Genomic DNA, 26,354 nt, shown 5'->3' with positions numbered 1-26,354 from the left:
ATCTGATGGGACCAATGTGGGGAATGGGAAGAATAATGCTGAAATGCAAAAATGTAAAAAGTCCCAGTTTTTTCTCTCCTATCCTAATGCTTTCATTAATAAAGAAAAAACTCTGCTTGAAAGAAATCTCCCTCCTTTGCTCCCTCTCTCCCCGCAATCCCAGAGGCTCTGTCCTATCTCCCCATCCCCTAAAAATGAAATTTAAGATTCGGTTAGCACAAAGCCCATTCTATAACTATCATGACAGTTTTGCCTCCAAGCACACTACGCTTGAATGCTGATGAAATGCTTATTTTATTAGCAACTAGGAACAAATGTTTATCATAAATCCTTCTTTGTCCCACAAACTTACTGTCTGTTCCCGAAGTTTATCATATAGAAACTCCAAGCGTTTGCTGGCATCATCTAGTTTCCTCTTGGTTTGCTGCAGGAGAGGAAAATAGATACGTTGTATCTGAACTTAAACTTTTATCCAAAGAATTTTTCCTATCTCGTTTCACTAAACCTTATACTCATGATGTTGAACAACTTCATTTTATAAAGAAATGGAGGCAACTATGGCCAAGAAACTTGAACAGATTATTAAGACAGAGATCAGTAATCTAATAGCAGGGAGAGGGCAAGATAATGAGGCTCTTTCCTTCCAGTGTGCAAATAGAGTACTGGTTAGATTTCATGTGGACTGCAATCGTACTTGACAAGGTATGCACATGTACAGGTGTACCATATCCACAAGCAACAGGCAGCACCATCTGGAGGCAGCAATGGGTCAGTGTACTACAGAAAATAAATTCTAAGTACAGTTATAAATTATGGGTGGGTGCCAGAGGCAAACATATAGGTGAACTGGAATTTTGTTTTACCCTTTCAAAAATATTACTTACACACTTAGTCTATTTGATTTGTTTAATTCTGCCTCTTTCTGAACCTTTAAAACGCCTAGGAAAAAACTTATTTTCTGGTGACTTAAGACTTAAGAGGGAAGTAGTAAAATGAGTTCTTAAATTAAGGAGATCCCTCCACCCCATCCTAGTTCTATAGGAATAGTGAGAGAAAACTATTCTAAAACCTAAATTAAAGGTTTGAAATTACAATGTGATTAACATAATGATCTACATTATGAACAGCTTTAGAAGTGACAATGTTCTTTAATATTTATTGAGTGCCTACTATGCGCCATGCTGGGGATACCGTTTGTGTCTCATGGACCTCATATTGGGTAGGAAAAAGATCTAAATAAACAATATGTTCTATGTCAGATGGTAATGAATGCCATGAATAAAAGTTAACAGGGTAAGGGGGCTAGAGGTGTTGGGAGTGAAGGTGGTAAAGAAAGGCCCAATGGCTAATGGGACATTTGAGCAGAAGGCTGAGCAAGTGAGGAGTGAGCAATGCAGTTATGTGGGGGAAGAGTGCCAGGCAGAAGGAACAGCAAGTACAAGTCCCTGATGCTGATGTGCTCTTGGTATGTTTAGGGAAGAAATGTAAGTGTTTCAGAAAAGAGAGGAAAGATAAAGCTACCAAGGATAAGATTAAGAACTGAGTTGTGCTGCAAAAGCACTTTGTGTTGTTTGGCCCTAATTAAAGTGAAAATAGAAATAAAGTCATACTATAAAAATGATTGCATCTATTGATTAAATGGACCGTTTGAAGCTAATGTCACATAGCTACCAACAGGAGCTCTACCCCAAGGGGCAACTGGGCAGGAGAAGATATTAGAACTTCTCCCCCAAAGAGTTACAGGAATTAGAGGACCACTCTGTCTTTTGTGGTTCTCTGCCGGCTCCTATGGACCCAGAAGGTAAATGGTATGGTGACCTAGAGGTGTTACACTCAACAAAAATTTATTGAGCTGGGCAATGAATTATGTGTTCCCCAGCCTCTCTGTACTGACTCATGCCTGAAGGACTGGAGTTTTCCCACATTTCTATTAGGACTCCTCTATTTCTGAATGACGGTGGCCTGTCTATTTAAAGGTGTACATAGGAAATGGTGTTTACTGGGCTATCAGCCTCATCTGCTCTCTATCCAAGACTAGTCTTTCCATCACCCCCAGAATGTCAGGCGCCAAGGTTTACGTTAACCTTTCCCTGGCCCTGCTTTCCCGACACTTTTGGTACAGGGAACAGCTTTCCAGAGACCAGCAGAAGGCTGCACATATTAATACTCAATGTTGATGAAACAACAAATTCCAGAAGTTGTTTTTCAAGCAGACAAGTAACCAGTGGGTAAATAAGTCTATTCAATGTTTGCTGGCAGAAACTGAAATTTCATCTAAAACAAAACTAGCCTTGTGGAATTTTTCTTGTTGCCAATACACAGGCATCCTCTAAGTAAACTAAGTAAACTAAGTTGCCTTAATTATGAATATGACTCTAATAACTAAAACATTTAACTGTTTTTAAGATCTTTGCATATGATTCCTACTTTTAAAAGCTTCTATGTAAGCTCAGAGAAAAAAACACCAAATCTGGATTTCTTGCATACCACTATTCTATTTATGTGCCAAACATGAGGTTGGCTGATAAGAAATGCACATAGTGGTTGAGAGCATGAATTCTGGAGCCAGACTGGGTTTGAATGCTGGCTCTGACCCTAGGTGTTACTTAACTGCTTTATGCCTTAATTTCCTCATGTGTAAAATAAAGAGGACTACTGTGGGATTATTGTGAGGATTAAATAAATTTATATTAAAAAAGTAATTAAATGTTTTTGTATGTACAGCAAATTATGTAAGTGCTAGCTTTATTACTTTTGTACAAATTTTTAAAATGTATCTTGTAGGGCTTCAAGCAATAATTACAGAAGAACTTCATAAAAATTATTTTAAATAAGCAAAGTATGAGAAAAAATACATACGGGATCTGTGGCTGAAGAGAGGCAGCGCTGAATAAGATCCTCAAATGTGGTCTTCAGAATGAGGTGTTCATCTGGAATAGGTTTCTTGGTAATTTTTTCTGTTGGCAAAGACTGCACATGCTGGAAGAAATAGTACCATAAAATGAGAAGAAATGACCAGAAGCTACCTATACACGGAGGCCTAAACTCTGTGATATGGCGAAACCAACTACCTTGTACAGGCTATTCAAAACTGAATGAAAAATAAACATGAGAAATCGCTTGAGATAAGTAAAAACGAAAATCAGATATCCAGTAGAAGGTACAGGCGCTCCTTCCACAGCTTGTATTCTCAATAACAGGATAAGATATAATGTATTTAATTAATTATGGAACATATGTTGATCCCTCTTGTATATAACTGATGGAAAGCAGACCTGTGCCAGTAGGAAATAAAAAGAACAAGGCATTTTTAAAGCTGGCTGGTTAGAGGGGCTGCTTACTCTGCTTGTCGCCCATTTTTGTTTATCCTGGCACTCTTCTATTCTTTGATTTACTCTTGGAGGTTGTTAACCGGGCTATTACCAAACTGCAAGATTAAGCCAAAGATTAGGGTAGAAGAGACCATGATGTTACTGTGTGTAAAGATGGAAAAACAAAGAGGAATGTCTAAATTTTTAGTTTTGATTTATTAGTTCATTCATTTAAAAATATTAGGCAATTATGGGCCAGGCACTGGCTATGTACTGGTTAGCTAATACAGGAATAATCTCTGCCCTCAGGGAGTTTACAAGCTAACGGAAGAGAAGGAAATATTTTAAATGGAATAAATGCACGTAAAATAGCAACTCTGTTAAGGCCCTCTTAAGGAAAGTATCGGAAGGATAGGAGGAGTTGAGCAGTTAAATGGGGAAGGAAAAGTATTTTAGATGGAAGAGGAACATACAAAGGAAGGAATATGATACAAGGGGACTAAAAGGAAGCCAGTGAGACTGGAGCAGAGAGCAGCAGGAATGAGCTGAAGCCTTCCAGGCAAGGTGAAATATTTTGTTCTTTAATCTGAGAATAATGGGAAGTTGTAATATATTAAGTAAACAGGAGACAAGACCATATTAGAGATGAATCGAAGTAAGATGCTAGCAGACCAATTAGAGACTCTTGTACTGCTGAAGACTGCAGAGGAATGCAGTGTGGACCAGAGTAGAAATGTAAAGAAGGGATCTGAGAGAGATTTAAAGTAACAGAAACAAAATTTGAGGATAGAGATGAAAAACAAGGTTAAAGGAAAAGGAGTATAAAGATGTTCCCAGGTTTTTGGCTGGACTGAATAGAAAGGATTACGGTGCCATTCACTGATACAAGAAACACCAAAAGAAGACTAGGTTTGAGTGGAAGATTATGAATTAGGTTTTGAGCATAGAGTGTGAGGTGCCTCAGAGACATCCAAGTAGGCAAGTAGCCAAATATTATGGCCTGGCTGAACACATACATCTATGCAGCTCTCCCTTTCGATGGTAACTGAGGTTCTGGTTTAGATGAGTATAGCATGAGCAGCCAGGTCTAAACCAAAGTGAGTGGCTGGGTAACTTTCCAAACTAATATAAACTTGTAATCATTAAAAAAAAAATTATCAACACAGCTTTATCATTTATATTCTTGTGGAAAGAAGCAACTCACTCCATCTCCATCGAAACTGTTTTTTATAATGAAACTTAATATTTAGAAGTTCCTTAGGCAGAACTATCTCTTAACAACAAAGCATACTCTTGTGATAGATATAATCATTACAAATTTGAATTCAATGAATCAAAAACAAAAACAGAGAACTATTTTTATACTTGGGCAGGAAACTGTTTCATCTTATGGTAAACTTTGGCCCAGCTCTTTACTTTTCATGAATAGATCAAAATGTTTACCTGTGTTATGTCTAAGTCAGTTATATGGAAATGTAATCGATTTTTCATCATCTAGAAACTTTCCAACTAGCAGTTTGTACGTAAAAAGCAAGTACAAATTTATATATCTGAAGATAAGGTTACATGTTATTAGCAATCACATGTACACAAGAAAAAATATAACTCATTACATTTTTATTTTACATTTTAAAAGGAAAAACCTTTGGAAGCAGCTTCTGCTTAGCAACCTTGGAAGCAAGTATCAGATTTAATTGATCTTATTGTGGCTACCGATCAGGCCGAGTGAAATACTGCGATTGCCAAGTTACTGTAAACACATACTAGCGAATATATGAGCCTCTTCTAGAAAATTTGTATGTGGCCATGTAATTAAAAAATAATATGCATACATGACCAATCTTTAAAAAAGGGTTACTATGTTTTATTCAGTTTGTCTAAACTGAAACCAAGTTTAGATGTTCGTTAATTAAGGTATAACCATAAAAGTTAACACATTAAAAAAAAACTTACTAAAATAGAGCCATCTCCCCATTTCGCTCCCACAGATTTACTATTACCTGAATGGTATTTCCAATAGGAGCCCCTGGGGCACCTTCGATATTGGGCTTTGAGAAAGATGGTGGCATGCCTGGTTGACCAAGGGGTATGCCATGGAAGGAGGGCTGGCCACCTGGAAGATGTGACGGTGGGAATGAAGCTTGGCTGGACAGTGGTACTGGAGCTGAAGGCTGTTGCTGCAGCATCTGTGACTGGGGGTCACCCAAGGGGTTCATGATTGGTGATGTGATGGGAACAGGTGGCATATAGTTTTCAGGCATCTTTTAAAAGAAAATAAGAGTAAGAAAAAAATGATAGCAACGTTTCCTCAGCTTTAACTAAAGGAGTTAGGCTATTCCATGGTTAAAAAAAAAATTTTAATACTAATACTTTTCCAATAAAATTTTATGAATGCTAGAATAAAACATAAAAATAGAGCTAACCTAGCTAAGAGAGCTGGAGAAACTCAAACTAGACCTCTCAGTTTCCCCTTTGCCTTACACACTTACTCCCATAATGAGAAGCCAAAACTGTGGTGTTTCCGAAAGAAGATGTCATGGTCTGGAGAATTATATCTAGCAATATTAAAATCAGATGTGCCAAACGTGTGCTTGTGTGTTTAATATGATCATGATGCAATACCCATTTCCTAGATCACTAAGTAGATTTTACCCATCAACTGAATCACACTAAAAGTAGTAGATTACATTCCTCATTATTACTAATCTAAATTTTGGGTTTTCTTGTTCATTTAGTGTCTCTCGATTTTATGTTATGGCCTCTCATTACTATATTTGGGGGAAGGAGATCACTAGGAGTAGAAAAAAAAGTAGACAATCGCTTGGGAGAAAGAAAAATCTTATCTTGTGCTCTAAAAGCTCTCTCAACAGTTATTGACATCTAAACAATGCTCTGCTACAAGGCTATTTCTTCATTCATATTATCTGTGATAGACAAAAATAGTCTAAAATATAATGATCAAATTCATGATTACCAAAGTAAATCCCCCCCAAAAAAATTCATTTGAGAAGCCTACTCTTTGAGTTTCTTACTCTTTAAAAGAGATCTATAGGGAATTTACATCTTGCCTTCTAAAAAGGGTTTAATTCATACCACCATATTGTTTTCTACTTTTTTTCCTTCCTTTCATGGACTAGAAGATGTAAGTAGAAATACACTTTAAATATATCAGTCAATAAGCTTGGCCTTTAAAAGGATCAGTGAAGTATGTGCTCCAGGTGGCTACATGATTAACAGAACACCCATAGGCAGTTGGATGGAAATCTTTTTCCAGTACCTTCTTCTTCTTGGGTACTCTGTTCAAAGCTGGAGGATCATTCCAACCATTCTGAGGACCTATAACAGATAAGAGAGGGCATTTTCATTTAGAAATCATGAAAAGAAGAAAACTAAATTGTATCTATCGGAATACCTTCGAATTCTGCCCTAACCTTGAGATAACTGTCACAAAAGTTCTACCAGCTGAGCTGTGGGGATCACTCTGTCAGTCGCCCTAGATTCTCAAACTCATTACCTTTAATAAACAGAAGGCCTTGGCTTAGTAGGCAAGATATCTTGATATTAAAGTGAAAGAGCTGTGCTAAATTTAAGGATAGTGCAGTTTTTATGTCTGTATTGGTACATAGCCTTCCTAATAAAATAATAAATCGCTTGAGTCTGCTTTAAAAAAGGCTTCTGATAGTCAACACACAAAAAAAGAATAAAAGCAGTAATCTATTTCCCAAGAGAAAAATTTAACATAAGCAATTCAACATAAGTAAACATGGTAGAAACACTGTTTAAAAAAAAAAGAGCACAACTTCATGACATAAGTAAGTTTTATCATCTTTGCCTTAGAAATTACTTAAAAAATATAAAAGAGCATTCGAATATTAGTGATAAGATTTTTTTTTATGCCACACAACAAATTCCAGGCTGGCAGCAAATATAAAATTAAACTACTGTCGACTTTTGTAAATTTTCTCTAAAAAAACAAAAACAAAAAACCTGTCGTCCCAAAGTGAGAAATGAACATATGAAGCAAAACTCATTAAGGACCCTAATGCCAGTATCTTTAAAGAAAAAAAGGAATAAAACATGCCAGAAAGAAGACAGGATAATTTTTAAATCACAATATAATCATATTACATTTCACTGAGTTTTGTATATGTGTATATGAAAAGACAAAAACTCCTCTTTCAATAAATTAAATATTCTTTTAGTATTTTACCTTTTACTTGTTTTGATATTCATGATATTAAATCACAAAATTGCTTAGCAAACCAAAGTACCTGTGACTCATACATAATGTCACAGAAATTTTTTTATAACAAGATCTTCTAACCAGCATGGAGTAATTTTCCTTGATTTTAAAGATAAAACTAATTTTCTGCAAGTTTACTAGAAGATGGAATGCCAAATAACCTTCAAGACACTCAAGAGCTAATCACAAAATATTAAACCACGTGCTACTATTTGCTTAACAAATTCTTAAAGTTCTGGTCAAACACTGATTAAGCATTCAAATCTCTCTCATCCAAAAAAAAAAAAAAAAATCTCTCCCATCACCTTCCAATCTTATTCATAAGAGAATCTTGGTATAATCATCTTTATGTCTATGTAACATAGATGACTTTTATGATTTACAGCTATTTGTGTCACCATGTTAACTCAATCAGTTCTAAGATCCGATTCATTAAGCCAAATAAAAAATGATACTGATCAGATTTAGGATATCATCAGCTTTGAAGTTCACATGCATTATTGTGAATGTCCAATCGTTAATTGCATTCAATGATTCAGCGATTCCCAGAGGTGTATTTTGTAACTAATTCACCTTCCAACATAGGTGCCTGGTCTTGCATAGACTGATTTTCTGTAGACAAAATGTAAAAGTCACTTATACAGTATTATTATCAAAGACATTCTAAACTCTACTTTTCATTTTATAATTGTTTCTTCTCCCTCTGTCAACTCCCAGAAAGAACAAACTAATTTTATAAGGGAAGAGAACTTACTTTTTAATCAAATCATGTGAAATGTCTTTTATCTAATTAAGAATCAGTTGAGGGGTAAAGCAAATTCATTTGTGTCAGTTCAATTAAGTCTTAAACATTTTTTTCTCTTACTGTGTGCTGTCCCTTTTAAAATTTTGTTCCTTCCTATTTAAAATAATTTTTCCCTGTTTGCATGAATTGTTCTTCTATTTGATCAATGAAGCTCGGAAATATCACTGAAAGGAGAGCACTTTCTAACATGTTATAACTAATATGACCATTTTAGTATTATCTAAAGCTGTGAATCCAAATCAACTGAAGATCTATTTATAATACAGACTAATTCACAGGTATAGTGCAGAGCCCGAGATTCTACCATTCCGGCCAGCTCATGTAATGCCAATGCTGCTGGTCAAAATCCTGTTTTAGTAGTAGCAATCTAAAATAAAATAGGAGGATTCCTATACTGGCCCATACTTCAGCACTGCACTTGTTAAAGATAAACATGTCAGACAATCTTAACAAGGTGGTGCCACCTCACTGCTGGATTTTGGAGGCCTCAAGTGTCTGCATTCTGGAAAAACTGTAATTTCTGGGGTCATACCATGAATATGAGCATACATGAGAAAAGGCCCAGGAAATATGTAACCACTTCATATGGTCTTTTCTGTAAGAATATACAGATTTGCAGACTGTTTAGCACAAGTCTTCCAATATCACTACTTCTCTTAAGAGAACTCGTTTCTAGCTGTGGACAAGAGGAAAGAAGTCTGAAAACTAATACAGCAATTCAAAAATTCTCAGATATTCAGGGCCAGGCCCAACCTCAAATTAAAAGCATGCAGTGGAGGTATATCATATGCACATAGAATTCCACTATCTTCACTTGGGAAGAGAAGAACCAAGAGAACAGAGCGATTAATTAGTGAGTTCAATCTGTTTGAGCTCTACTCAAGCATATGCCTCAGAGAAATTGTAAGGTGGGAGAGGTAATCCCATAACTTGAAATCTCATTGTATGGAGTTTATGAATAGATGCTTTTCTATCCAATATGGTTCTTAAACACAAACCAACTTCTTCAACAAGGCCTTAACTGAAGAGAAGAGTGATCAATAATAACTGACTGTAAGTGATTTTCCATTTTTGCTTTAAATGATGACTTTACAACCTAACTCTCCCTGCAAAACATGACCTCACAGCACTGTAGTTAATAAACCCCTGGGAGTTGTGTGTGTATTACGACAGAGGACTGACCTGATTTGCAACTACTGATGTACTTACTCTCTAGCACTAGACTTCTGCTTCTGGACAGAGGCGTCACTATATTTCAAACTTAAAGTAATGAAAATACCTTGGCCTTGATCCTTTTTTTTCCCAGGTAGTAGTCCCAAGAACATGCCCTCTTTCCTTGCCCCATGAGAGGCAAGATCAGAAGATGAGAGCTATTTTTCCTCTCACCTCTCATGGCAGTGACTTAAACCTGAGTTGGAACCCTGATTTCATAAACTATCAGCAGCATAAAAAAGTGTGTGGAGCAATTTCCTATGTCCCTTTGGTAAAATGACACTGAAGTTATAATTTGAATCACATCAAATTCAAAGCTATGACTGAAACTAAATCAAATCAGAAACAAAGAGTCTCAACAGGAACACAGAGCCAGTGGCTAGCCTGCATAACTTGAGGGTGGGAATGTCTGTTGAATAGAAAGTAACAGTTGTACAATAATCAAAGTTCCCCCCAAAACATATGCCTGACTTCTTCTAACCTCAAACCATGTAAAATATTTAGCCACATGTTTCATTTCAGCCAAATAATCGTTCAAATCTCTTACCAATTTAATGCAGTTTTGTCTCTGCTATAATTCTAACCCCTTTCAATCTTTTTGCTTTTGTCTTTAAATTGTTTAAATGTGACTTTTTAATAAAACACAAGTTGACTTCTAATTTATAGGGATACACTTCAATAGCAACATCAGGTAAAGCAAGCTCCATGAAGAACACGATATCTACAGAAGAAAGTATCATGGACGTTCATTAGAGAAGTGCACAATGATACTCCTGGTCAACACTTAAAAAATCAACACAACATAGTCTAATCTGGAGCATTAATTCTCTCATAAAATTATAAAGAGGAAATAATCTCTTTACTCTTTCAAGAAAACTATCAAATAGGGATAAATCTCTTTCATACTCTTTTTAAATGATGATATGACTAACTGGCAAAAGAATGGTTCATGGTGTAACATTAAGAAAAAAAAGATGTAAAATGACGTGTGTTATGATCTCAATCCTTTAAAAACACATGCACATTTCACAGCTATAAGAATACTATTTCTAATATTATTTCACAGCTATTAGAATAGCCAGAATCAAAAAAGAAAAAAAGAAAAAAAGAAAATGTGGCATAACTGAGTTTCTTGTGCATTGCTAGTGGGAATGTAAAGTGGTACAGCCGCTGTGGAAAACAGTCTGGTGGTTCCTCAAAAAATGAAACATTGAGTTACTATTTGATCTAGCAATTCCACTTCTGGGTATATGTCCAAAAGAACTGAAAGCAGGAACTTGAACAGATATTTGTATATCCATGTTCAAACCAGCTTTATTCACAATAGCCAAAATGCCCATGTGCAGAATGGATAAACAAAATGTAGTATAAAAATACAGTGAAATATTACTCAGCCTTAAAAAGGAAAGTATTCTGATATATGCTACAACGTTGATGAATCTTGAAGACAGTGAAAACAGCCAGTTACAAAAGGAGAAATATTGTATGATCCTTATATGATGCAGTCAAATACACAGAAATAGACAGAAAGTAGAACAGTGATTACCGGGGGATGATGAAAAAGTTCTGTAGGTAAGAAGTGGTGATCGCTGTATAATACCGTGAATGTACTTAATGTTACCGAACTATACTCTTAAAAAAGATTAAAATGGTAAATTTAAAATTTGAATATGGCCCATCACTGGCTACTGGAGACCCTTGTCCATGTTAATATAGGCATTAGCCCTCCACAGGTCTTTGGGGGAAGAAAGAGGAAACTGCTACGTCTTACATGCAGGAGTGGAGCTGCATACCATCCTTACTTGAATCCCACTTCTCACTGGGAACCTTCCTAGGTATTCTGGCAAAAACATAATGATAGGATCTACGTACCAGCCGAGATACTTTTCAGTGGATTCACAAAATATTAGCACTGATGGTATAGAAACCTTTGGCTAGAAGGTAATTTGAGATGAAGGGAACAGAGCATCCTAGACAACAATATACATCTCCTTTCCACTACAGGCCTAACATGTCACATTAAAAAAAGGTGACAAAATTAAAAATTTAAATTTAGAAAGACATGAACCTTTGAGGTCATTTCTAATGACATAAAACAGAACTTTCCAAAAAAATTTTAAAAAAGAAGGCTATCATGCTCCTTTATTTAAAAGGTTAGATGTAAAATGTAAAAGGCCCTTATAATTTGACTGTTTGTGAAAATTTAAAAAAAAAATTCAGAATATTGTTTCATAAAAATATGCAATATTATGTCCCTTCAAGATTCCTCTATGTAAAGAAGTCCAAGATTATACACCTAAATTACCCATTGTTAAACGAAATCATCAATGCTGACCTAAAGACAGCTTCATGATAGCTTGAAGATCATTTTATCAGAAAATAATCTGAGTAAGGCCTTCAAATTGAAAGTGCTCACCTTTATTAACCAGCTTACATTAAACCAGGGATGCACACACACAAAAATGACAAGCAGTATCCTACTTAACCCAGAGAGTAAAACAGGGAAAACTTCCTGCTTTTTGTGCTGCCACCACTGAACCAGTATCTCACTATCCTAACTCAATTGTTAGCACATTATACCTAGAACTGGGAGACAGTCTCTTTTCCTTGCCTGATTCTGCCATGCTGCCCACAATCTCTTTTGTAGGACCACCTTCAGATTAACCTCTCAAGTACCAACTCGACCATGCTTCTGATCAGTTCAACTCCTTCACTAGAACTTTTCTTCTTATCTTATGAAGTATAAAATTCTTGGCCTGGTATTTAAGGCTTTCCAAAATTTGGCCCAACTACAAATTTTATGTTCCAATTTATAAAAAAGCTATGTGCTGTTCGCTAAAAATAAAGTCTTTTTCAGCCTCCCTACCTCTACTTAAAATTGTGATTATAGACTGAATACTCATTAAAGAATTTACCTAATTTGAAAAAATTACTGAATGAATATCTTGATGATTATAACATTAGTTTCTCTGAGTTTGGGCACATAATTTTGTGGTCTCCTCATAGTTAGAGGGCTTGAAAATCCTAATGTCCATCAAGAATCATCTATGGCACAAGCAGAATTTCCAAGTCCTACAGAAAACCATGATATGATCTAAGACACATTAGAACAAAGATAAAATTTTCAGTCACGATTATTTGTATAACCTAAGCAAAATTTATAGGAAATTAAAAAATAAAATATGATAAAGCTATAACTGTTAATTAAAATACAAGGAACTATTAACATGCAAGAAGTAACAAAGCAGCTAGCTTAGAGCCTGCTGAATATTGAAAATGTTTGGCTGCTTCTTCCTATTAGTCACTCTGTTTCAGAGCCAGGTTAGAACATTGTTACTTTGTATAAAAGCAAAGACTGTTATATCATAGCCAAACACAGTTTTGCTTAAGAAGCAAAAGATACCCATGCAAATATTTAACTTGATGTAACAAATGTGTGAAACAATGTTGCTAAATGATTTTTCTAATTCCAACACTGATAGCTACTTCTATAACATCGAAATAAAACTACGTAGGAAAGAAGAATGAACATGGGCTTTGAGGACTGAGATATCTGGGTTTGTATCTCAACTTGGAGACTGTCACAATGTAAATGTAAAAATCATGAGAACATAATACAACTCCTAGGAAACTCAGGTTTCCTCGTGTCAATTTTTAAAGAAATAATTATTCCTATTTCTCATGGTTTAAGATTTAAATAAGAAAATACTTGTCAAATGCTAGCACATGGCCAATATATGTTCAATAAATGACAATTCACTTTCCAACTTCCCTGTACCGCCTTTCAAGTGGGGAGTTACTCAAATCCATCTTTCACTCAGGAACTCTAGTACCAACTAATCACTGAAACAATGTTGATACTGTCCTCACCCAGGTTTTAAATTCTACAACTTAATCAGCACTCCTCTCTAAAATATCAACCTATTGAAGTATTTGTATTGAAAATTCAAGAAATTTTATTTGTGCAGCAAATGATGATACATAATGTGTGTGTGTGTATGTGAGAGAGATTTTTGGTACTCTGGGCTTTAATATCAAAGAGGAGAGGAGGAAATATGTATATAATTCTGGATCCATAAGGCTTTATTAGAAAAGACTAATTCCTTAATAGATCCAATTTTTTGATGTTTTCGGCAATTAAAGCTTCTGCTGAGGACAAAAAAGGATAAAAATATATACTGGACTCCCCAGGAGAAACTTCAGTATTAGGAGGAAAGCAAAACACACTCATCTTTGTGCCTCTATAGTTCAAAATCTTCAGTTATAATCTAAGAAATTATTTTCAAATACCAAAATGCACAGAACTCTGAGTGAGGTTTTGTGTAATCATAGATAATTTTGCAGTCATTATCCCTAAATGCTTTTAATGTGCTAATGCATTCAATCCTTTTTGTAAGTTTATGAGTAGGTACTACTATTATCTTGAGGAAACTGAAGCTTACAAAAGTAACTTACTCAAGGGTCACATAATTAGATAGTAGTGAAGCAGGGATAAAAACCCAGGAAATGTAATTTCAAAGCCTGCATTCTCAACCACTACATTAGTGGTTTTTAACCCTGATTCACTGATCTCTTTTTATAGTGCATGCTTTTGAGGCCCTTTTTACTATCCTAAAATGAAAATCAGATAATATAACCTAACCATAAAAAATTCATATAATGCTCTAATTGTAACATGAGAAATAAAAAATTTATAAAACGTGTATTTCACTATAAAAATAATTTTTAAATGATGACTTTAATTAGAAAATTTCAGGCACAACTACACTACTAGACAAAAAAAAAAACCAAAACAAAACCCACCACACATCTAGAAATTTCCAAAATGTTTGAGAGGGTAGTATAGCCCTAATGAAGAACTAATACACTACTGTATACTGATTTCAGCTGTTAGAGAAACTGTTTGTTGTGTTCTCTCACTTTTTTCCTTTAGATAAGCATTTCGAGATCCCACCTCACTTTTACAAGTAAATATAATTATAAAATTTGTACAGCCTCACTAAGATTCCGTACTGTTTAATCTTCATGAATGAGTTTAAGGCATAAATAATCTTAAAAATTGAAAATTTCTCAGTAAGAACAAAGAGTATAGTTTTGCTCTAGTAAAGAAATTGGTGTCAATTAAATCTGGTTCCAACCACCACTTATCTTGCCGATTAATTTCTAACCACATTAAGTTTAATGTAGGCCATACACTCTTATTCTTTTGAAGCTCTAAAGTTTTCCTCATTTAGCAACTAAAGTTCATCATGGGAGCATCATACTTTTAGAAACAGTTTTAGAATTTATGGTAAAAATTCAATACCTCACATTACCCACTATACAAAGTTAGAAATATCCACCCACGTGTTCATGAAAAAATAAAGAAGGGAGCCAAACCAAATCCCTTTCAAGCTCAGACCTGTTCTTTGGGACGCAGGCAGCTCACTGGCAGCAGGCAGTATACCTGTTGTTCCAGGAGGCAGTGCATAAGCTGAAGATGGTGGAGCTCCTGGTCCGCCATGCTGGAAGGATGCTCCAGAGGAAGGGGGAGGGGGAAAAGCAGTAGGACTGGAGGTAGGTGGAGAAACCTGGTGCTGTGCTGCGTACAGTTGAGACTGCCCAGAATAGGAAGAAGCAGGAGATATGTAAGGGGTGTTAGGGTAAGCATTTGAAGTAGAAGGAGCAACAGGCTGCTGAGGTCGGTATGCTGCTGACCCCCCTGTTCCGAAGGAATACTGCTGGGCTGGTTGATAAGCTACACCAAGGAGAAGAAACAAAAATTTTAATTAGTTACAAGCTCATTCAGACAGCTACAGAAACCCAAAGTTACCTCATCCCATAGCAACTGTTTTCATCATTCTTCTTTTAACAATAAGTTATAACCAAACATGGTATGCTTTTGATAGCTTAGATGCCCTAAATATACTAAAAGTCATTGGATACCATATTTGAAACCTGCCATCTCCAGATACTGTGGACTGTGAAAACCTTTGAATCATCAGACCCCAAAACTGCCAAGACTGACTCTTTTCTGTACTAGACTTTCCAGAGATCACTTCATTAGGTATATAAATGTCTAATCACTATGTTGTATTCTTGAAACTAATACGAAATTGTATGTCTACTATAATTGAAAAGTAAATTAAAAAAAAAAACTGACCCTTTTCTGAGACTTCCTATTTCCGTGAAAATACTGCAGTGACATCCACTAGCCACCAGATGGAACCATAGAGGAATTACACATACAAAGAGGAATCACACATCCTTTATAATAAAAGTTATAGGGAGTTTGGTAGCAGCTCAGGATCTCCCCTACCATAAGAACTACAGAGTGAGTACTACTGTTATGAATCAAATATCTTCTGTCACATCTAGTAAAATCATCAGCTACTCAAATTCTGAGTATGAGTACAGTTCCAAATTAATAGTCAACTCTGATTCCTGACAAAACAACTACCATATATTTAGTATGCTGTACATAGTTGGTTAGTAAGCAATCAGGCAGCCACCTAACATTTTAATGCAAAGACCTGAACTCATATCAGAGATCTTAATATCATCACATTCTGAATGACCAGGGGTAGGTATGAACCTCTACAGAGTGAATTGAGTAGAATGGTACTTCTGAAGACAATACTTTCACATTGAGCGTTTGCATGAAAAGTTGTATCAAATTTGTATTTATGTTAAGAATATCCATTGTGGCATAGTGCATGCTCATAAAGACTTGTTCCCACTAGGTAATGGCCTCTTGTTTTTGTAATAGTTGTTCAGTCATATAATTTTCCCTTTTGAGATTTTTATTTTTTGCTTTCCATTTAATTTTAAAATAGTGGTGATATTTTGCTTTCCAAGTACAAATATTTTCTGGAAAAAAACAAAAGCCAATGGTGGATATATGTCATTATTATACATTTGTCAAAATTCACAGAAAGTACAACACAGAGAGAGAACCCAAGTATGGCCTTTGGATGATAATGAAGTAGGGGTGTAGGCTCACTGACAGTAACAAGTGTACCACTGTGGTACAGGGTGTCAACAGTTGGGGAGGTTTGCGTGGAAGGCAAGAGGTATATTAGAACTTCCTGTACTTTCAATTTTGCTACAAACCTAAAACTACTCTTTAAAAAAAAAAAAAAAAGGCTATATCTTAAAGAAATAAAATAAATGGAAAACAACAACAAATGTCCCTTGGAACCATTTTTTCAAAAATGATTTGTGTCATCTTGTCTGAAGGAAAAGAATATGTACCAATAATTTCTAAAATTCTATTGTTTTATAACCAAATCATGAGACAACTTACTCTCTTTAATAGGTCTTAGTAAAGGCACAGGAACAGGAGCCAAGTGTTCTGAATGGACCAACACAGGAGCTGTTTGTTAGCATGCTGACTCAGGATGCTTCCCAAGGAAACCATGTTTCTCTATAGCAAGGACTCGTGCTCTACACACATTGGTTCTTTACTCATTAAAACTGACTTAATCATGGCTTTGGAGCTTCAAAGTAAATAATTACTACACTAGATAAGACATGCCACTGTGAAAAGACTTCACGGTCACACTACTTACGCTGTGGCTGTGGATAAGGTGGTACCTGGGTATGCATATGACCTGGAGATGTGGGAAGCTGAGCTGCAGCAACGTTTGGATTAACATTTCCATGCACTAAGAAACCTGGAGGTGGAGGATTTTCTCCCTAGGAAATAAGAATATGGTAAAAGGAGGATTATTTGGAATAAAGAATCTTACCCAATGGGTTTATAATATTCGAAGCGGAATTCTATTAAAAAAATGTTATTATGTAAGAAACATTGCATTTTGCACATTCTATCTTCTTCAGAGTGCGTTTTCTAAGTAACTATTCTTAGTGATTTAAAGATCAGACAGGTTCAAGGTAATAACTGCAATGAATGACAACAGATGCTAATAGCCTCCTAAAACAGTGTCAATGGTATTTATAGTAAATCACCAGGATTTTCCATCTTTACTAAATTCCATCCACACTTTGGAAATGTAGTTATAAATGCTACAAGGGAAGTTTGCTTCTCTTCAATTTCTGCAATGCTCAAAAAAAAAAAGAAAAAAGAAAATCTTTAGTGAAATCAGATTTAAACCACTGCTAGAACCTTGGTTGATGTTTTTCTAGCTCAAGTCAATTTAGAACTGCAAAGGATGAGAGAGGGTTAAGAAAACAAATTAACTATGCTAAAAACTGCTTCTTGCATCCTAAAATCATTCAAATGCAATAAGCAGACAGACAGATGGGTGGATGGGAGAAAGGGAACTTAAGAAGGAGGAAAGAGAATACATAACTACATATATATGTAAGTGAGCAAAATTCTGCTCAAAGAGGAATAATGAAGGATATACCTGTGTGTCAGAGGGAGAGGCTGCAGGTGGATGGCTGGGAAGGGCGGTAGGAGTTTTGTTACTCCAGGTAGTGACAGTAGGGGCAATTCTAACCTGAATCGAACAAAGAAACACCAATCACAGAAAATAAAAGATGAAAATGTTAAAAGAAGGAAAAACCCAAAAGGCATCAATGGCCATATGCAAAGCAAAAAGTGAGAGCAGCAAGACACACAGGCAATTGCTTTCAAGGCAACTGGAAATTTCAAAAGAAAAACATATTCACAATAAAACAAGGGCAGAGAGGCAGTAAGAAAAATAATATGAAAACCTAAATCAAAGCACAAAGAACAATGCCATTCAAGTGTCAAGTATAAGGGAGTGGGGTGGAGTGGAGCTAGGTCCTGTAAGTAGAGAAGGAAAAACATTCCGAGAAAAAAAGGTAACTGAGTAAAAAAGTGATTTTGAAGCATTAATAGTATTCATGCTATTAGATGTGTAAACATATTGCTTTAAGCTCCCTTTTCTGGATTTCATTACAGCCATAAATATCAAATTAGTCCTACATGAGGCTTAGAATCATACAGAGAATAGTAAAGAACATCCAGTCTAATCCCACCCTTTACCATTGAGAAAACCAAAGCCCAAAGAAATGAAGAAGTTTACTAAGGTCCATAAACTCTGTGGTAAAGGAACTAGAAATAATTCCAGGTCTCCTAATTTGCAGGCCGGTGTCTGTACACTACACCATGTTGCCTACCCTGAAGTCCAGAGGTTTTCAATTTTTTTTTCCTAAGCCATCAAAGTCCTTTCTGTCAAGTAATTATTTGTAGAAACTCCAATATATAAACAAGTAATAGCAAAGATGTGCTGGTCAAAGTAGAAGTGGAACAAATCTGACCTCCCTTTCATTCCCTTTACTCCTGACTGTAAACAGTCCTTTAAAACCACAAGTCACTGTCCTCATTCAACATATCATAAGCTTTAATCAAGAAAATCACTGCCACATAAACACAGGGTTTCAGCTCCTGGATAACTCAAAAACTGCTGAATCACCTACAGATATCTGACTCTTCAATGGTCATCTTAACTCACTCTGTGGTTCCCAGAGAAGGACCCCCAAGATAAAAAGTTCTAGGGTGCATGTGGTAATTCCTAGACTCTTGGCTAGGCAGTTGTTTTGTTCCTTTCTCCTTTCTTCTAATTTTTTTTTCTTTATGAATGCCAAGAAAACTCCCCATAAAATATTTACAGATTTAAGCCCTTTCATCTAAAACTGTGGGCAATGAATATCTCTGACTCTGCATCCTCTTTACCAAAGGAGATTTAGATTTCAAATCCAAGTTGAAATAAATACATGTTAATCTTTAAATAGTAACAGTAAGACAAGATGTCTGATCTCTTGCCATTGCTGCCCTAAGAAAAGATGCAGAGTGGCTTAATGACAGCCACGTTGAGTTGCAGAAACTTCACTAAAAGCTGGGAATAGGGAAAAAAAGTAAAAGAAAATCATTGCTTAATTTATGGTTGAATTTGTTTTCCTTTTCTTAAAGTATGAGACTGCTAAGTCAAAGTAAAACAAGAGGCTTTTGATGTTCTTGCTTTCTCAGAAAGACAGAAAAACCCAAAGACATAAAGAGTAAATACTCTCTTCTCCAATGCAGAGAATGCTTTACTACTTCAGTACCAACTCAAGATGCTCTAAAGTTCCAGCCCCAAACTGCCAATTAACTAACCACACAATGTTGAAAATTTCAAGTTCTATGTCTTAAAACTCTGATTGGTTGCTTGTACACTCTACGTCTCTGTTTCCCCAGCCATTACTTATGTTATAGACTTTCTAAATCTCTACAGGATTTGAGAATTTAATGTTTTCTTTACCAATATACCCCAATCATGGAGGATAAAGACAGGCACTCACAGTAGGCTCTCAATAAAAATCTGTCAAATGAATGAAAAAACAAAACAGAGAGTACTCTAGACTGTTAAAATTATATTCAAATGCAATCTATCCTAATTCACTACTAACCAAAAGAATAGACAAAACGTATGATTTGATTTTTTTTAGTTTTTCATGATTTTATATTTATTTTGTTAGAATGAAATATAAGAAAGATCCTGTCAATTCTATCAGCAATCTGTTCTGTTTTAAAATGGGCAGAGGACTTGTTAAACTTTGTTTTCAATCAAGACCATTTATTACTTATGAAAAAAATATACTTTTCCTTTAAGAACAGGAAGTTTATCTGCTGGTCTAGAAACAGTTTCCACATGAAATAGTAAAAGACAACGAGGCCCACATTTTATGCCACTAAATATTTTAAAAGTTGAATAAATTAATAAAAATTATTTAATCATCTTCACATTCTCTGTGACCTGCAATTTCATAAACTTTGATTATTCACTTTTCTCTAATATCCAAGTTGTCTCCCCAAAAAGTCTGTATTCTCAATACTCTTTTTATTGTATGGATAAAGAAGATATAGTAAACCTACACTAATTATTCAGAAAAAATTATTCAAAAAAAGACTTTTTAAAAAATATTTTATAAAATTAACCAAATAACCCACAAAACTGTTACTGCTACTTTACTTACAGTTTGTTGGATGAATCAAATTTAGAAGTTTCAAGAACAGATATACATGCGTAAGGGAAGTTTAAGTGATAGCGAAATCTCCCTCGAGAGTTTAAATTAATTTACATCTAAAATATAATCTATTTAGCGAGATTAAAGGGATGATTTTTAAAAACAGATCTTAAACACCACTTTGAAGAATATAAAAAGTATAACTATTAAAACAATGTTGGCTAGTTTTATCATAGCAGATGTCTCTAACCCAACAAATTAAAACCAGTTTGAATAGAAATACATAAATGTTCCTACTTAATCTGGACCATATTACTCACATGGGGATAATATTGTTGAGTTGGAACTCTCGGCATCTGTGTGTGGCCAGCAATTGGTCCAGGCCTGCCCTTAGGCAGCTGCTGCCTCTCATAAGGAACTTTAGTTGATTCCTGTCCTGGTACAGGCTCTCCTTGTGCTTTATAAAGTCTGTCACGAAGCTGCACAATATTTGGCTATAAGAAGCAATGGATTAAACGAAGTAAACTGTTAGAGTTCACCCAAATATATGACAACATGTTGACTTTCTTCGAGTAAGCTTGATCATTCATATATTTGTGCATATACAATTGACTCTGGCACATTAAAGTTTGACGTGGTTTCTGACACCAAAGGTCCATGATATAATAATGTAACTTGTAATTTAACTGAGGCAGGGATTTGAATTATGCTCACTACATGGTAGCATGCAAGATCAATGTCACTTCTCATCACTGCTCTTTTGTTTTCTTGTAGAGTAATTCTCACAAATCATAAAAAAGTAGTTAAGAAATATATAACATTTTTTGTAGGGAAAAAAGGCCCTAAAAGAGAATTAAATGCTAAAGACGGTGATGGAAGAAAATGGTGATCTGAGATAAAAATTAATTTTAAAAGATGTTTGAAATATAAGAGTAAGATGTTAAACTCAAAGAAGCTTATATAGATCTATAATTATATAGATATATAGTGAGTTGACTATATGCATGTTCCAAGTATTAACAACAACGAAAAAGCAATGTTGAAATGTTTTAGCAAGAATTCATTTTAACTTCTTTAAAAATTATATATTTCTACAAATTAGTTAAAGGATTAAAGATGTCATTTAAACTTTTTAGGTATACTTTATTGTCTTTCATGGAAGAGAATTATATACCAGTATGATATCACAAAGTCTCAAGACCTATTTCCCAGAAAATATTAAGCGTCTACTGAGACATACAGGAGAAAGTAACATCAAAATCAAGATATTTTTATAAAGAATGTTCTTTAAAGTCCAAAAAAAAGCATGAAGAATAATGTATAAAAATATATGTGGTTATAAATGGTATTGAAAAGAGTTTAATTAATTCTAAGGCTCGATCTAAAGGTCTTAGATTAAGTTAGTCTTAAAATAAAGAGCTTTATATCTCAATGTAAAATAAGACCTTGTTAAGTAAAAATTCATATAAAACTATTATGTCAAAGTGATCATAAAGACTCAGTTTCTATTCTACCTATTATTCGCAGGAACATTTTAGAAAGATATGAGCTGGATCCTACATGTAAGTATATAAAAAACCAACTAGAGTCATACTACACTCCTTAGTCCCTGTACACAGATGTATTTTTACTCGATGAAATTTACTGATACTTCTTGAACAGACAAGATGCTGAAAAAAATTTTAACTAAAAAAAAAAAAAATCCATCCCAAAACAGAAGAAACTTTACAATAAAAAGTATAGAAATAACGTGAGGCTAAAAATTAAGCTCTGTCAGACACACACCGTAGACATAAATACCCTACTTGTGGAAAACTTTCCTAAAATGCCACACCAACTTCCACCCGTACTTCCCTGTGGGTTTTAGGTTTCCCTCTTCTGTGCTCCCACAGCACTATCTCTTATCAGTATTTTGCACTTCTGGAATCCCATGTTTACTCATCTATAGTCATTTTCAGTTTGGAAACTCCCTCAGGGAAAAGATCTTGGACATCTTGTTCATCACTGTATACTCAGCGCTTACTGAACTGAAATCAATACCATGAAAATGCCTGAGTTTTACTGCACGCCAAATAAAGATATGATATTAAGAATGTAATGTAGTTCCCTCGGCCTTAAATACTTTAAAAATATACTTGCCCCTAGACAGCATCAGACTGAAATGTTATATAGGATGAGTTTCTTCACTAATATCTGGGATGGCACTTGTGGGAATTTTAAAATTACAACCCAATAATTTAAATATTAACATTTATAGTTTTTCAACATCGAGGATTCCTACAAAGGACCTTGTAAACAAATTAGCATTTGGCGTAAGTAACTAAAAGTTGGTCCTTTTTCCATTTATTTTCCTCATTTCCTCAAATACTATGTCTCTCTGTACAAAGGGATCTATCATACTACAAGAGCATCCTACCTCATACAGCATGAGTACACCTAAAATGATCCTAAAGAATTATCAATAACATTCATTTATAGTCAGGTGATAAAAATTCAAGACTCTAAAACATTCCACCTACTAGTATGTTTATGTTTAATACTGAATGCTATCTACTGAACTTGCCTTACTCATATGTTAAAAGAAGAAAAATGGCCAATTCTAATTACCTGGTTGGTACTTTCAGGAAGAAAAGCCAAGGCTGCAGCAATACTGCCCTGGGCTGCCAACAAGTTGGCATACTGACTCATTTTCTCAGCCAAAAGAACTCCTACGGCTTTAGTGTCCACAGCTTGTGTGAGTTGTACAGCTTTTCGTAGGATGACGACTTTCTCAATCAGATCCTAAAAGAGAAAAAGAAGGGACAGTAAAGGAAAAACAGACAAAGATACCAAGATGTGTAAGAGAGGAAGCAGGAAAAGATAAAGAGTTACTAAGATTTCTAAAACCTACTAAAAGTACAGTATCTATTATTAATTCTCTTAGAAAGGTCTGGAATAGTTGACCACCATTCAGGTAACTGAAAAAGTAAGGAGGAAGGTCTCTTACCCATGGACAGGGCATAGGTTACGACTTTCTCCTAAACATCCTTAAACTGCCAGATAGTTGTGAGCTAAAATAGGCAAATATCCAAAGTGAAAGTGACAGGCAGATGTCTGAAGGCAGAAACCTGAGTTCCAGCAGGTGCAGGAGAAACTATGAGTGAAAACATCATACTATCATTATAAAAATAGGACTACTGTGAGGTGACCTCCAAATGGGTTTACTATTTCAACCTAAAGTTTCTCATGTTGCTCTTCAATACCAGTTCTTTCAATAATGGGAAGCTATGCTTCAGGTACAAAGCATATAAAGAATATCCTACCCACCTGCCCTTCATAAGTACACAAATCCAGAGGCAAAACAAGTGTGTTTTCTCTCAGAAGGACTAAGAAGGGAGAAACCTTGATTTCATATCAAATTTTCAATTTCAACAGAGTGATCAAACAAGCAACAACCCCACCGAGAAAACCTCTTTCCGGGGAGAAAAAGAAATATTAGATTGAAATATCATGAGACTCTTGATTAAATGCTTAGGAAAAAAACTTAAAGTTACTCGGTACCTGAGAACTGTCCCCACATTTTTTACTTCCTTTCTTGCCCGAGTATTCGTGCTACATGGGATTCCAATGACCTCTTACTTTCATTTCCCCTTAACCATGAAGATTCTCTATTGGTACTAGGGATGCCTCCCATTCCTTATCCCACATTGTTTCTTTCTGTGCTCAAGGCAGACAGGATCACTGGAGGCAGAGAGGAGCAAGAGGAAGAAGTGGTAAAGCCAAAGGCTGTTTTTATACTCTGGCCTCCTACGTCCTGGCCTCCTATGTCCCCTAGTCAACTACCAAATCGCAATCTGATCTTACAAACAGCTGCAACCCCATTTAACTATCCCATCATCTCAAACTCTGTCCTTCCAAATATAGCAATAAATACACATAATTATCCAGCAAAAGAACTTCCAAAATATAGAGTAAGGCTGAAAGCAATGAACTTCTAGAACAAGTCAATTTCTAGAATATAAACAGAGTGAAAGACAACAACACTAAGGAGAAAGCACCCTTTTGTTTCAAAGATACTAACCTGAAGGGATAAGGGGTTGCTCCCATCTTGAGCTTTAGTCCAACATGCAACTAATTTCTCTACATTCCCTGCACAAATATAGCAGAGACAGGCCTGAGTCTGCAGGAGGCTATCACCTTCACTTTCAAGCCTGGTTCCCAAAAGATCTACAGATAAAGAGGAAAACAAAATAAGATTATACCCAACACAACCTGTATATGAGGTTGTAAGCAACCCAATAATATTTTCAGAAGTACAGATTAAACTTCACAACCAATGAGCAGCAGGTAGAAACAAAATCACTCTGTCATGTAAATGCACAGTAAATGTTAAATGAATAAAAGTGACAAACTGTATACAATAAATTTCTTCGCAAAATTCTAAACTGGCTATAGAATGGATGTTCATTAGAAAAAATAATAAATGAAAACAATATTTGTACAGAAATTTTAATAAAGACTGAACTCATTTCATCACATCAGATGCTTTTTTAAGCAGTGGTCTAAAATATGGCACATTTGGAATAAATATCAATGGCAGCTAGGATTACTATAAATTATTTATAATGATATAGTTAATCTTGTAATTTTCGTATTCTTATACTACTTTCAAGGTAACAAATTGTTGCCTGTTCTTATACTAAGAACCTGAACCTTCTGTTCTTGTAAATAATATTATTCTTTAGCCACCAGTTTAGTCATAGCCTTTAATGGTAATTTCTACTCAAATGTTATAATTATTAATTTTATCAAACTAACATTAAGTGAGAGCTGATTATGTGCCATTTTACATAAGAACACACTAAGGCTTAGAAAGTAATTTTTACTAGGTCATACAGATAGTAAGTGGCAGAGACAAGATTCCAAGTCCAGTCTGTCTAAAACCAAAATCATTAAGCAGTATTATTAAAAATAATAACTAAGTATGAAGAAGTAATATAGTTAATAATTCTAAGAGAAGTAGTCAAATGAGAACTTTTTCTTTAATTTTTAATTTTTTTTTTTCAATTACAGCTGACACTTAATATTTCATATTACTTTCAGGTATACAGTATAGTGGTTAGACATTTATATAATTTACAAAGTGATCCCTCCAATTAGTCTAGTATCCATCTGACACTATTCATAGTTATTAAGAGAATTCCTTTATCTTATTTGTGACTGAGGTTTACAAAAATTTCTAATATCTGTCAATTTTATTTACAACATACCATGCCACATATTTAATATAAAGCTCATTTTCTTACCACAAAGGGCTGAAAACTCATCAAGTTTAGCATAAGTCAATACTGCAGCTAAAGCCTCTTTCCAATTTTTAAGGTCACAAGACTCAACAATCTCTCTCCAGTTCTTCATCACTACTGCAGTAATTAGCTTGGAAAAGGGAAAGAAAGGAGAATTAAAAGGCTTTGGTATATTAATAAAAATTAACTCTGGCTAATAAATTGTATCTTTCAAAACTATCATTATTCACACTATTTTCATGCAGAATGTAACAGCAAAGTGAAGTATTTCCTTGAACCAAGTGACACAGAAGATGGTATTATTTTTGCTCAAAAATAACATAGGCTCAAATAAACTCTTATAAAAATTCTTAAAAAAAAAATTACACAAACATACTTTATAAAATGCTGAGAAAGGAAAGTATAGAGTATTATCAAAACATTTAACAGGAAGACATAATGGATCTAATAGATCAGGAAAAACTTTCTGAGCACATAAGACAACTGAGCTATGAAGCCAGAATCAACTTCATCAAGAAGGAAAAATACATTCCAGACCAAAGGAACACTACGTGCAAAGTCCTGAAGGAGAAAGGCACATGGAG

General features: G+C 35.0%; 1 protein-coding gene across 20 annotated transcripts in view; it reads right to left on the bottom strand.

Moving 5' to 3' along the window:
- The window catches only part of SEC31A (SEC31 homolog A, COPII coat complex component), a 61,648-nt gene that overhangs the window by 1,762 nt on the left and 33,532 nt on the right, over positions 1-26,354 (bottom strand). For 6 of the 20 annotated variants that reach the window (XM_011356354.2, XM_011356358.2, XM_011356361.2 and 3 more), the window contains 12 exons: positions 25,774-25,900; positions 24,549-24,694; positions 23,096-23,269; positions 20,809-20,982; positions 17,923-18,015; positions 17,122-17,248; positions 14,973-15,308; positions 8,128-8,166; positions 6,589-6,647; positions 5,312-5,572; positions 2,860-2,979; positions 353-424 (listed from right to left, as the gene is read on the bottom strand). In XM_011356354.2, the coding sequence (XP_011354656.1) occupies positions 353-424; positions 2,860-2,979; positions 5,312-5,572; positions 6,589-6,647; positions 8,128-8,166; positions 14,973-15,308; positions 17,122-17,248; positions 17,923-18,015; positions 20,809-20,982; positions 23,096-23,269; positions 24,549-24,694; positions 25,774-25,900 (1,728 nt within the window). The remainder of the gene's footprint in view (positions 1-352; positions 425-2,859; positions 2,980-5,311; positions 5,573-6,588; positions 6,648-8,127; positions 8,167-14,972; positions 15,309-17,121; positions 17,249-17,922; positions 18,016-20,808; positions 20,983-23,095; positions 23,270-24,548; positions 24,695-25,773; positions 25,901-26,354) is intronic. The other 14 variants (XM_011356362.2, XM_011356365.2, XM_011356366.2 and 11 more) reach the window with 8 other exon arrangements.

This window comes from Pteropus vampyrus, unplaced genomic scaffold (assembly GCF_000151845.1).
Source record: "Pteropus vampyrus isolate Shadow unplaced genomic scaffold, Pvam_2.0 Scaffold25, whole genome shotgun sequence".
NCBI lineage: Eukaryota > Metazoa > Chordata > Mammalia > Chiroptera > Pteropodidae > Pteropus > Pteropus vampyrus.
The sequence above is the reverse complement of the archived record's forward strand: the minus strand, read 5'-3'. Positions and strand labels throughout refer to the sequence as shown.